General features: G+C 39.6%; 1 protein-coding gene across 2 annotated transcripts; it reads right to left on the reverse strand.

Annotated features, from left to right (window-relative positions):
• Positions 1 to 5,355: 5,355 nt before the first annotated feature.
• LOC144656125 (kelch-like protein 20) lies at positions 5,356 to 13,895 on the reverse strand. Of its 2 annotated transcripts, XR_013571262.1 has the most exons (3): positions 12,415 to 13,895; positions 7,467 to 9,317; positions 5,356 to 7,168 (listed from the first exon to the last, which is right to left on the reverse strand). XR_013571262.1 is itself a non-coding variant. In XM_078516359.1 (2 exons), the coding sequence occupies exons 1-2, from the start codon at positions 13,637 to 13,639 to the stop codon at positions 8,875 to 8,877; spliced, it is 1,668 nt and encodes a 555-aa protein (XP_078372485.1). In that variant the 5' UTR covers positions 13,640 to 13,895; the 3' UTR covers positions 5,356 to 8,874. The 2 variants fall into 2 exon arrangements, 1 of the variants encoding a protein (XP_078372485.1); XM_078516359.1 differs by having other exon boundaries at positions 5,356 to 9,317.
• Positions 13,896 to 13,970: the final 75 nt, after the last annotated feature.

The following is a 13,970-nucleotide window of genomic DNA, read 5'->3' on the forward strand; positions in this document are numbered from 1 at the left end:
CGATCGGCGCTTCGCGTCCCAACGTTCGGCGCTTCGCGCCTTAAATGAGCGCTTTTTCGAAGAGACTTATGAGAAAAACCGACTGTTTTGCAGTCTAAAGAGCCGTGGGCTTTTCACTTTTGTTTTTCTTAGGAATACCGAGAGAGTTTCAAGGTAAACGTTGGAATTATAATCGTAAAAAAATAGCTTTTTAGCTACGCCAAGAAATGGCCTGTGTGCGAAACGCCGCCAGCCTTGAATGAAATATTTCAACTTGATACGTCTCACACGTGAAAAAACATGATACGCGGCTTCTGATTGGACGTATCATTTTCCTCACACGTGAAAAAAGCGATATGGGACATTTAATTGGTTTACATCGGTTTGCGAACGAAAATTTACTTAGCGGCTTTTCAGTGAGTAAATCTCAGTACGCATATAATAAATGATGCTCTCGCTGTTTATGTTTCACCGCAGACTAACGATTCAACAAGTGTTGAAGTGTAGGAGTGTGGAACTTAAACATCTTGTGTAGTTAAACTAAATTACTGACACCCATTTATTTTTATATTGCAGCGTGTGAAAAAAGAAGACAAAGTGTTTGGGGATCGATCTTAATTTACTTGCGGTTTATTGTTGTAGCAGGGCATTAAAAATGTACAAAAGAATAAAGGGAAGATAAATCATTTGGTGGCTTTGTTTCATTTAGTTTTGTATGATTTTAGTTTTTTTTTTGGCGTCCAATTCGGAGTATTCGCTCACAATAAGGAAGCAGATAAAGAGCGCACGCACGCGCAGTATACAAACCTTGTTATGAACTTTATGAACACTTTGTCATCATTCTCGCTCCCAGAGTGCGCGTCCCCCCTAGACCAGTGGTAGGGAAACGCGGAGAGCTCCGCGCTTCCTGACTGCTGGACTAGGGGGGCGCGGCTCTGGGAGCGAGAATGCATTGTTATTGGACTTAAGCTGTGCGCGCTTTAATTTAGTGAAATACATGGCGTGCTAAGGACCAATCAGATTTCTGAATTTTATTCTATTTATGATTAAGCGTCAAAATAATAAAAAAAATAATAAAATTCCGTTGCCATTATTCAGATGCCAGCCAAACAGAATTTTTATTAGCATCGTTTTTATACCTAATCGTACCTTTTTGGTACACTTCGGTAGCATATCAGGCGAGTTTGGTCGAGCCATGGTTCGTTTGGTTCGTTTGGTCTCGCTATGGGTATTTTGGCTCGACTGCGTCTCGCCAAAATACCCATAGCGAGACCAAACGAGCCTGATATGCAGCCGAAGCGTACCAAAAAGGTACGATTAGGTATTTACCGTACCCAAATTCAGCCAAAAATCCGGGTTTTTTTTATCGCTCTCTGTTGAAGCCATGCTTGCAAGGTACGAACTGCAAATTGTGTTGACTTGGTCTTCAACACTTTTACCAAGTTCTTCTTCTGCCTTTTTTTCCACTCCTTTGTTTAGAGTTTCATTCTCTAATTTTCAAAATCAAAATTGAGCGAAAAATTTGGAACTTTCGACTCCATTTTTTCAGTCTTATGTCTCAGTACTCGTCTGCAAACATCGCGCAATTGGCGAGCGCGCTCAAGTTTAGTTTTGGCGGGAAAGTTTTTCTCTTTTTACGACCGCTATACACTGCTTAATTTAAATTACGAAGTTCTGTTTTATTTAAACCGTTTTTTAATTCATCGTACAGTAACACCACTTTACTTCAAAGTGACCGTGATATGGTGGCATATCAGGTCAGTGACTTGATATCGTAGGATATCAGGACAGTATATCGCGCTTCTTATTGGCTACGGTAATAATGAAAACTACTTCGTCGCCTCCTCATTTGACTATTTTCCCTAATGATTATTGAGTAACTAGATCTCAAACTAATAAATGGTTTAAGTCCCAAGATATCTTCCTGATATAAAAAAATCCATAAACTGGTCAGTGATCATGTTAACTCCTCATATAGATAAATAAAGACACCGAATGGACAGAGCAAAGTGTTCGTATTAGAGAGGTGTCCGTATTATAGAGGTCACCACGATGACGTCACTTTAATGACTACACTTACAGTTTGAAGTGTTCATTAACTAAAAAAGGCCCACACTTGTCTTTTAAATGCATCTAAATAAGTATTAAGTGTACAGCATTGAGACCCCGTCATCAGTAGAGTACTTCACTGTATTCCGTAAAATTCCGGTTATCAGGCCTGGGCTTATACAACTTCGTAAGGGGTTTTAGGTGGGCTTATAAACCCCGGAGGGGCTTATATATATCCGGGAGGGCTTATTAGCGGAATAAAAGCCACGGCAGTGTTGATCGAAATACGTTTTTAGTTAAGTTAAAAAGTCATAAAAAGCAACATTTAGCCCTGTTCAGTGCTGTCATTCAGTAGAGGTTAGCTTGTGTTCGGGGGGGGGGGGGGGGAGGGGGGCTTATAAGCGAGGGTGCTTTTACTGGAATTTTACGGTTTTCAGCGTGTATACGAAACACTGTTTTCAAACGAAATGATCTCCAACGCAATGCTGCATGAAAAAAAAGGAATATGAAGTACAATTCTGAAAGCATCTAAGGTAAATAAAGCGTTGTTTTTTGTAACCCAAGCCTTGTATTGCATACACAAACTATCATCAGCTGATCACCGGAGAGTACGTAATAGCGACGTTAAGTTTTAATATATAAATTTGCTGCCTGGAGCCGGGAGTAAGAGCTCGTTGTCCGTAGTAAAGAGGATCCGTATTACGGAGGGTTTTCTTTTTAAAGAAAATGTTAGAATTTTGTCGGGACATTGGAAATTGTCCATAATAGAGAGGTGTCCGTAAGGAGAGTTCGACTGTTGTAAATTAATGCCAATGATACAATCTGATTGGCTGAACCATCGTTCTCTGTTTTAACAATAGTGTTTCTGTCGAGGAACTATCGGCTGATAGTTGCCCCGCGGGAATTTGATGTTCTTAAAACAAATATTAGCCCGAGAAGCGAAGCTTCGAGGGCAAATATGCTAGTTTTAAGAACATCAAATTTCCAAGGGGCAACTATCAGACCGATAGTTCCGAGACAGAAACACTCTATTGGCTTTATTGTTCACCACTAAATTTTCTTCCGCGCGCACATACAAAAACAAGCATCGTGAAACCCACTAAATGCGGTGAATTTGGTTGGGTTTTTTTGTCTGCAGGCAGCTTGTTTACAAAAAACAGTCACGGGCGGGCACTATCGATCCGGGCATTTTTCACGGGAGGGCACTATGGGCTGATAGTGCCCTCCGGCGAACGGGCACTATCGCGTCACGTGTTCAATTTAAACCAATCAGAATCGGATAAAATTTAGTGGTGAACTATAACAGCCATTAGTGTGCAGTAGCTAGCTGAAAGTCCTCTACAATGGCGACCTTTTCTCGTTTCTTCGACGTTTTGAAGGAAGATTATCTTTTATATTACTGGATATAATTCAATTCTCGAGAACAATAAAAGCAGGGTATTCACTGTATCGCGAATTTAAACGTCAAAATTGAATGAACTGATAAGAGTGCGCGGACACAGCTGAGAGTTCAGTCCTGGCGCTAATTCACGCTCATATAAGGCCCGTAGGCTAAACGGGGGAGGGGGGCGACATGATAGTAATGATCCCTTGTTATGGCAAAGTGATAATTTTAAGGTTAGCTTTAAAAGCCAACTAACTGACTACAGCTCCAGATTTCCGTTGTATATGGTTGTTTGTTCTGCAGCAAATCCGAAAATGCCCGTTTTCTACTTCATGGGACAACAACAAAAACACATATCTTTTCCTCCAATTTTTTTTAATGAAAAAATAGTTCTGAATCCAAAAGTACTAGTGTACATTTGAAGCAAAATTCAAGCCTATTCCTTTCCGTTCATCAAGAAAAAATTCTCATCAATCTTTCAGTAGACTGACCAATTACCGTTCGATTAGAGCAATGCTTGCAAACCTGTAATTTCCTTATTGGTGACCAAAAAGAATGTCTGCATGGGTAATACAGCCATGTCGGTGAAATGCAAGTCCACCTACGTCTATTTCATACGTTTTTTTGTAAAATTCGAGGCACCCAATCCTAGGCTACCAGCAAAATACTGTGCACTCTTTGGAAGTCAAACTTTGCCCAAATTGCCTTAGCAGGTCTCGGAATCCATCCACAGAACGGCCAGAGAGACAAATTCACTCATGAACCGCAACCGCCATGTTTCGATACAAATGTTATTGGGTTTTCAATTATTGTCAAATGATCTCTCACCTTTGGTTTCTTTCCGACGTTTGCCTCTACCCACCATTCTAGCTCTACCCACCATTCCAGCTTAATGATGCCAGCCTGGGAGGAAATGACTCCGAAAAACACTTATATTAACAAAACGAAATTTTTCTTATATGCAATCACAATTAATCGACCGGTTGGTTCGTTTTAAGAGAAAACGATCCTAGCCGGGCAAAAACCAGCCCACGGCCTGAATACGTAGAGAAAAAAATGAAAATCATTTTTTGAAGGGAAACGAATCTAGAATTTTAGATCTACAAAAAAAAAAAAAGATTATTCGCTCTCGATTCATAGAAGCTCACATTCGGATTATTAATTATTATCCAATCGAAGAGTCAGCGACTTCGACTTCTTCGACTACGGGCTTGGGTCTGGTGTCGCCAGCAACTGGTACTTTGACTTGTTCTCTTACCGAATAAGTGAGGCATCGATTTGCTTACGATCCAGTGGCCCTCCGAGTACTTTTTAAACTTATTTCTGCTTGCGACTCCGACTTTCAGATTAGTAGTAAGGGACCATTCATTATTTATGTAAAGGGTGGGAGGGAAAAATATGTCCCCCCCCCCCCTCCAGGCCAAGTGACCCGCCTTCTTTATTCAATATTTACGTGATGACCCCCTCCCCCTCATATCTCCTCTTATATGCCTTAAGTATTAAATGCATGTTACAGACAATCATAAGATGATTAGCTACTTAGCAAAACAATGGAACTAACCTACATGTACCATATCACAAAATCAGCGTATCGTGTGGACTAGTGGCCACTTTTTCGTCCACTTCTTGTTGTCTGTTGAACAGGGGGCTCTGCTTCATACAGTTCACCTTCATAACTACCTCTTAAAATATGCCTCAAACTGCTGATCCCCCCTAAAATTATTTATAAAAAAAAGTTTAGCCCCCCCCTCTAGCCAATCTCAAATAGCCTTGACCCCCCCACCCCTTCCTTTTTCCCTCCCCCGTCACCTCTACATAAATAATGACTGGTCCCTAAAGCCAGACTTTATTAGTCCGCCAAGCCCTTTGGCCCTGGGAGGTTGAAATACTCGTAGTCGCTTTATGCTACAGAAATCAGAAAAAAGTAACAGTAACCACTTTCTGGCTCAATTTTTTTTAATATGTTCGGTGTCAGTACTTTACAACAAGCTCCTTACTTAAGTTACTTTTCCTATAAAATAATAATGTTACTTATATAGTGATAAATAAGCTTACAGTGTAGTATAATTTTTATAAGTTAATAGTTTTTAAGTGCTTGTCCCTAATCTCTTAGTGGGACGCAGTACTGTACATGTATACATGACAGTACCATCTTGAATACTTGAATTGCAGATATAAATTACATTAATTTATGTACTGTCTAAGAACCATGCATCTCTTAATGTGTAATAAAAATAAACAAGAAATAAATAGCAATAACTTTTTAACTTGGTGGACAAAATTGCCTTTAGATATTGAAATCAAGATTACTTTCAGTGCTATTTGCTCAAACAAACCTCATGGCAGACGCCAACAAGGAATTTGACTAGTTATTCAAAACTAAAATTATAGAACAAGTGCAGTATTAAAATTTTAAGGTCATGTTAGCTGACGAAATCTACGAGGTTGATGAGACTAAGGGCCTGTTTAGATGAAGAAAAGTTATTCCCTGTAGGAGGTTTAACCTGACTCTCTCCAGAGCCATCTTGTACCTAGCATTTATGGGAGAAAAGTTGTCCTTGCCAACCGAGCCAAAAATCGTCCCTTCCAGTTTCATGTATGCTGCGAATGTCTAGACTTGTCCCTGGTAAGTGAGACAAAAAGACCCAAAATGTTTACATGGAAAAATGGTGGCTCGCCACTCAGGGTCACCCTGCCCCCCAAGTCAACTTCACAATTTCTCATATAAAGGGTTCACTATAAGAAATGTATGAAAAGTTTTCGCACCTGGGGTGGCTCGGTGCGGAGGGTAACCTTCCTTCCAGGAACTACTTTTCTCCAAATAAACAGGCCCTATAAGGTAGCATACATGCACATTGTGAGATTCCCTTCTTTTTTTCTTTCTATTTCCTGGTAGAAAGAGAAGGGGATCTCGGCCTCACAGGGTATGAAAAACATGGCATACTGTTGAAGGCCCCCTGCAGTGTGTGTCTGCTCACCACACACAATAAAAAAATTATAATTATACATCATTAAGCTGATTGTCAAATACATGTAAAAGAACCAAAATATTTAGCCAATAAAATATTAACCTGACATTAGTTGGCTACAATGTACCAACTGAGAGAATTTGTTGAAATTGGCAGACATGTACTTGAGGCAAAGATTTTTTTCACTGACAATAAATTAAAGTTGGAAACTATTTGTTACAAGTTGATACACATGTCTGTTATGTGCACATCTATAAATATATAATGTAACTATAAGAACAGGATATTCAAGTATTCGACTTATGAACCTGTAGCTAATTACAAGCAGCTGATTAGAGATTTGTTGACATGACCTTGGAGTCTAAAACACTTCAATCTGTAATAAATATTCTAAAGATAATATTACATGTAGAAATGACAAGGAAAATAGTACTTAGGTAAATTTATAATACTCTTAGTGTCATAGCGCAGATGGCCTTTTTCAAACATTATTTTATCAATAACAAAATAAAAAAGATATAGCATCAATTCCCTAAACTAAACTTAGAACCAAGGCAATTTTGAAAAAAAAAAAAGAACTACCGGTATGCTGTTGCCATTTTTTACAAAACTTACTATAACTTAATCTTCTACGTGCAAAGTAGGATATAAAGCTGTTAGTATATGTTTATGAACTATTCTAATAATGCTATCTGCAACTACAAGCTTAAGGGTCTTATATATGAATAACTTAATAACTTTACTTTGCATGCAAGACTTCCTGTACATTGTACATGTATAACTACACCTGATTGAAGAAACGTTGACCCGTGAAAAGCATAAATGATAAACAATGCAATCCAAATGTTTACTGGGAAATCGGAAAAAGAAATCGTCAGCTTCTGTGACAGAATGAACATAATAATAAGACAGGTTACATAAATCATGCTTTCAACGATCTCAAAGAAAAAAATTCCTTGATTATAAAGAAATTGAACTTTACTAAGCTAACCAATGCTGTGTACCCAGAATCCCATTCGGTCTTATCGTTCATGGTTTGTGCTTTTCACGGGTCAACATTTCTTCAATCAGGTATATATATATACAAGGTACATTGTACTTCGCCTTCTAAGATCTAATTATTAAATCTAAAAAATATATCTATAAAATCTAATAACGGTGAGTCAATCTGGACTTTCTGATGAGACCATTGAGACCTGCAATAGTTTATATTGCTAAAGATCCATCTTCTTTTACTGCAAGTTAGCATTCAAAGATGGAGTTTACTTGTAGAATGCACAGTTAAATAATAAAATTATTTAATTTTCAGCACACTTTGCTTAAAGTCACTGTTTCTTTAAAGAGCCAAAAAATAAAATAAAATAACCAAAAATACCTCTTGATACAAAAAATATAAGTTAATATATAATTATTTAAACACAAAACTTTACTGTTGTTCAGCTATAGATATACACTGTAACACAGAGACTACAATTTTATGCTTTGTGCATTATTTTTATAAATACCTACTGTTGTGATGACAGGATTTGTACATATGTTCATATTTTGCATAGCAAAATCCAATACTTATTAAATCCATTAATATTTTAGAAACTATTGGTAAGTTAAATGCGAATCCTTTTCTGTGGATTCAAAGTACCATTTGCATGTAAAAGACACCAAAAAGGTCACTGACTGAAACATTTGGTTTATATGAAAAATAAAAACCCGATATTTCATTTTCCATGTTGTATATTTCAAGTCTGGAAAATGAGTCAAGAGATTCCATACATTCTCTGATCTCGACATACAAAGCTATAGATTACTAAAAAGCCCACAGCTAAAGACCAATGTACTGCACTACGAATATTGTAATCCTTACTGAAGAACTACTCAACAACAAGTGCAATATTTACTTGTCTGAAGGTCTGGGTCCTGTTGTTCAAAGCATGATTAAGCTAATCCAGGATTAGCGTGAAATTTGATTTCAGTTTTATATAATTTCGTTAAGGTTTTCTGTTAATATTTTCTGTCCCACAGTTTTGACATGGACCAATCTCAAAATATTAGCTTTGATGAACCCTTTAAAACAAGAGAAATTAAAATCTTGATCATCTTTTAATCCTGGATTAGCATTAATCGTCTTTCGAACAACCCGGCCCAGGATCCACCACTGGTTAGTACTCTAAACAGCTGGCTGTTGTGATAATCACATTCTTATGTCTGCAGAAATTTGCAGTGGCATATTCACAGGGTGGCTCTTGATCCACTATTTCCAGATAGAAATAAAATTTAGTTGAATGTGTTGGTTTATTTTTTTGAGCGAAAAAGACTTGAGAACCCAGAGAAAAACCCTCAGAGGAACCACAAAAACCAACAAAAATTTGTAACTTCGATAATTTTCATGTTCACAGCCTTTTTAGTGCGATAAACTTCATTAGCCTATACTGGACATGTCAGTGTACTGTCCCATTACAAGTACCATAAGATTGTTATTTTCTCTTATAATATACTTTACAGAATCCGTAAAGCAACGCACCCAAAGTTGCATCTTGTGTTTACTGCGCCAACCACAATCCACTTGTTTTGGTCCTTGTCGTAATACTCGATGCTGTTTGTCACACGACCACCCACAACATAAATGGTGTCGTTCACGACTGCCACGCCCAGACAACGGCGTCCAGCATTCATTGACGCCACAGCCTGGCTCCACCTATCTATTTCTGGATCATACATCTCGACACTGTTGCTACAAGACTCTCTATTATCTGATCCTCCAATGGCGTAAAGTTTGTCATTAAGAACAGCGACACCAAGACTCCAGCGTGCAGTGCTCATTGATGAAATGGCTTCCCACTGGTTAGCATGGGGGTCATACCTCTCTGCAGTGTTCAGCGGTGCCCAGAGATGGTCTAAGCCTCCCACAGCATATATCTTGCCTTTCACCACAGCAACACCTGAAGTTGAAAATACCACGTAAATTCAAAATCCTTCTTGTGATGATGGACATACTTACATGTAAGTTTACCAATTATTCAGTGAAATCGCATAGAATATAGCCTGATACTTAGCCAACGAGGCTGACTAGGCCAAGTAGGCTAAAATCAGACGATATTCCACAAGACTGAGCAGGATCCTGGTAATTGTTTTACTATTCACCAAATTGTCAACAAAACACATTTTGCAGATAGAAAAACTGTAATAAATTATGCAGCACTTGCATATACATACACATGTACATATACATTGCAGGATATCTGTTATGTACGGATGACAGATAACGTTAACATTTTGACCATATACAGTATCATTGGGCAGCCTGCGCATTTGTTGAATAATCACAGATGATATTCCGCAAGATTAAGCAGGATAATTGTTTTATTATTTAGCAAATTGCGGTAATCTATGTACATTGTATATCACAGGATATTTCCCTTGTAAAAATTTTACCGCGATCACGCCGCGAACGTGCCGCGAATCGCGGCGCGTTTTTGGCCGCCGCGATTGGGCTTGGATCGCGCCGCGATTCGTGCCACGATTCGTGCCGCGTTTTTGGCCGCCGCGATTCTCACATCGCGGCGCGATGGGTCAGGAATCGGGCCGCGATTTGGCTTGGATCGTGCCGCGATCGCGCCTAAATCTTTAAATTTAAAAAAAATTATCTTGGGGTTTTGCATACCGACAAAACAAACACACAGGCTCTGTATCATTTATTTACAGAAGCTTACAGAAAAAGACGGCCAGTTTTGCTGCCGAGCACAATTATATTTCGCAAAGCCGGAGAGCGTGATTGAGTCTTTAGTTCACAAGCAAATAAGTGAACAGTTCTTCTGTAAAATGTGAACAACACATACATAACGGCAACTAACCTTTTACTCGTGCTCAAGCGAAGGAAGATGCAATGATGTGATCTACCAAACGAGCGAACTATCTCTCGGTCATGTATCTGCGAAGAAGCGCGGCGGCGGCCGAACCGTCGAAGATGCGCTTTTCCCCGAAGCTTTTTTAAATAATACAACATTTAAGTCCCAAGCATCAACAGGTACAACTTCGCATTGAATGGTTCTTACCGTCAAAATGTTTTTCTCTTTCCACTGTTCGAGTTTTGCAGTTTTTTAAAAATCACAGTTCAGCTGTAAGGCAGTCAACAAAGTCCATGACGATTAAGCACTGTTGAAATTTTAAACAAGCTGTCGCTCGAATTAACAAAACAAATTCTAGCAGTTTTCACAGAGACGCTTTTCCCTCAAGTTAGGTCGCTTCTAAACTCTTGTTATTAACAGAAGCAGCTAAAAAAGAACACATTTTTCCAGTCCTGATTGTGAAGAGAAAACATACCAACTTTCTCGAAATAAAATTTATTTTCTGCTTGGGATGGCGTGGCGATTGCGCGTACTATGCACCACGTGACCCAACTCAGCCAATCGTAACGCTTAGTTCACGACACCTTGCGGCAAAAGGTGGGAAAGGACTTCGATGTGTGTGGTCTACGATCGTGGTCTACGGGAAGGTAAATATAAAGCTCTAAAAAAAGCTCATTCTGACAGCCTCTTCGGAGCCACAATTAAAGTAAATGCCATATCTAGAGGATTTTTCAATGCGAAAAACGCAATTGCAGCGAATTCCTGATTGTATTTGCATTTGAAGAAAATGGCCGACAGAAATTTGTCATTGGATTGCTCAAAGGTATTAAGGTTCCTCAAAGATAAGAAAAGAAAGAAACAAAGTGTTTGAAAAGATTAAAAAACGGACTGTTAAGAAATAAAAATTCTTATCTTTTAATTTATCTTTACTCATTATCACGCGCCGCTTTGTCGTGCCAGTTCGTCTAGACTAAAACTAAATAAAACTTTTCTCGTGGGAATCCCGTCCTCATGGCTCACTGTCACGTAATAAAATGTTTTTCGACATTTTAAATCAAACTAGTTTTATTTCTACTTTGATTAGTACTTAAAGTTTATTTCATTAATACAAGTCATGATTTGCGTTACGACCACAGCATGATTTGTGAGAGTTTCAAAGCATATTGACTTTCTCCTGGTGATCGAGAAGTGAGTTCTCGCTGGGAACACTTCCCGAGATTTATTCCAGCCCCCCAAATCGCGGTGCGGTGGTAATCAATCGCGCCGCGATCCCGACTATCACGGCAATCGCGGCGCGTTCACGCTCACTTATAATCGCGTCGTGCATGATCGCGTCGCGATTGAAACAAATCGCGGCGCGATCACGACATTCGCGGCGCGATCGCGACATTTGCGGCGCGATCGCAACTATCGCGGCGTGTTCGCGTTCATTTACAATCGCGTCACGCATGATCGCATCGCAATGGCAACAAATCGCGGCGCGATCGCGTCAATCGCGGCGCGATTGCGGTAAAATTTTAACAAGGGTTGTTATGTACGGCCGGCAAGGTTTTCAAATCAATCTGGCGACCAGCAGAGTTCTGCCAGCTACTTGATAATTATAATTTATGTCACCGGGTTACAATCAGCAACAAACAAACTTGGCATTATGTCACAACCACCTACTCTTTCAATTGGTGACATCTACTTCAAAACATTTTGAAACCCCTGAAACGCTAGATGATGGATAACATGGATAACAAAAACAATCTGACCATAATATGTGGGCAATGCACGCATGCATGCATTATTTTGTTGAATAATAAAAATTGTTATCACTGTGATTCAATCCAAGTGACCTGGTTGTAGCCCTGGCCAAAACTAGGGTTAATATTGTTCTTAGATTGAAAACATGCCATGGTGCCTAAGCCTGATTTCAGGCACAAAATATCTTTGGTCTCTATAGAAGTGCACACCTGATGGGAAGAGACAGTGATAAATGTAATGATAATCAATGATTATCATAATGATTTTGATTGTGATAGTGAGGTTGATGATGAGAATGACAGCGGTAAGGATGATGATGATGATGCTGCTGATGATGATGATGATGCTGGTGGTGATGATGATGATGATGTTGTTGATGTACATGCAATGCCAGACATTCAAGTCAGCAAAATTTTAAACAATTATTTCGGATGATTAGAGGTACCTGGATAGTAGCGAGCGTACATCATGGATGGTAAAGACCTCCAAGTCATGGTTTCTGTATCAAACTGCTTGGCGCACATACTGCTGTGGCCTCCAACAGCGTAAATGTATCCCTCGTACTCACAGACACCAGCCCATTTACACTGTACATCGGGACCTGTTGCGACCTGAATCCAGGCATTGGCGATGGGGTCATACTTGCCGACTTTGTAGCGACTGACAGTGTACAATTCATCACCAACGGCAACCACACGAATGTAATCCTCTCTGGACACATGTGCGACAGTCATACCAGCGACAACTGACCATTCCAAGGTATCCACATTAAAGCATTGCACACTGCTTATTTTCTGGCCATTGGACCAACCACCGATGACGAAAATCTCTTCTGATGCCATCCGAGGTCTGACACGGAAATTATCAACGGCTGATGTTGATTTGTTTTCTAGCGCAGTTTGGTAGCTGATAGCTTCACGAATAAGCTCTTTGCACATTCTGTATTCATTCATGAGCCGCCGAATGGACTGGTTGCCATGCAAATATTGGAGATTCATAAGAGGAAACCTCACATACTGCATGATATCTGGAACAAAAGACTTTCTAACGTCCATGTCATGAGAAATCCACTGCCAGACGGCTTCAAAGACCATCTCTTCCGACTGAACTTTCAGTGAATCGTCCATTACCAATTCTTTCAGTTGTTTGTAAGGCATTTTCTTAAATTCCTCCTCTTTGTACACGTTCGCGAAATGCCACAGAGCGAAACGGTTCGCATGTTGACTTAAATCCTCAAGGCAAAAGAGATCAGCGACGAACTGAAGACCTATACAGTTCGAAGGAGTCATGTTTCGCCGAAGAAACGTTTCGCAATGATCGACCAAACTTGTAAGCCGCAAAAGAACACAAATTCGCAGTATTTCTTCAACATTGTACACATTGAGCTCGAGTTCTGTTGTGTAAAAATAGTCAACGATTAGTTGTAACGCGTCGGCATCGACTTCTTTTAGATGAATCTTTTGTTCGCTAGCCTCAGAAAAGCCCGACAGAAACATAGCTCTGAAGTATGGACTACATGCCGCCAAAATGGCTCGGTGAGCGGTGATTTCGCGCTGGTTGGCCACGAGTGTGACATCGGATAACTCTTTTCGTCGCCTCATACTGTCCAAAACTTCCAAAATATCTCTGGGAAGAGAATCTTCGATGACAACAGTTGAAGTAGAATCCATCGTGGCGGTAAATTTCTCATCGAATGAAACGAAAAGCTTCGAGAGAAGCTTTTTTTGTTGTTTGTCCCGTTGTTGATACCGGAAGACAAAAGAAGACCGAGTGATGTTGAAAATAGAAAGGACTGGGAAAAGGAAATGATTTTATGCATCAATGGACCTTCCCTTGGGAAGGTATTTTGCTGTTTCCTTTCACTTTCAATATTTCTATAACGTGTCGAGGGATTAATATGCAGAGTATGTAACTCAAAACTTCCATATGGCAAAGAAAATGTCAACCGTTTTGATGCGAGAAGCTATTTTTACTCTTGCGTCCCTCCCCACCCTCCTCAGT

This window comes from Oculina patagonica, chromosome 1 (genome assembly GCF_052425735.1).
Source record: "Oculina patagonica isolate OP01 chromosome 1, crgOcupat, whole genome shotgun sequence".
Lineage (NCBI taxonomy): Eukaryota > Metazoa > Cnidaria > Anthozoa > Scleractinia > Oculinidae > Oculina > Oculina patagonica.

Excerpts from the sequence above, each read along its gene's own strand:
- LOC144656125 (XM_078516359.1), bottom strand. The coding sequence starts at position 13,639 with ATGGATTCTACTTCAACTGTTGTCATCGAAGATTCTCTTCCCAGAGAT. Across the intron at positions 9,318-12,414 it reads GTACGCTCGCTACTATCCAG|GTGTTGCTGTGGTGAAAGGC; the intron begins GTACCTCTAATC and ends TTTCAACTTCAG.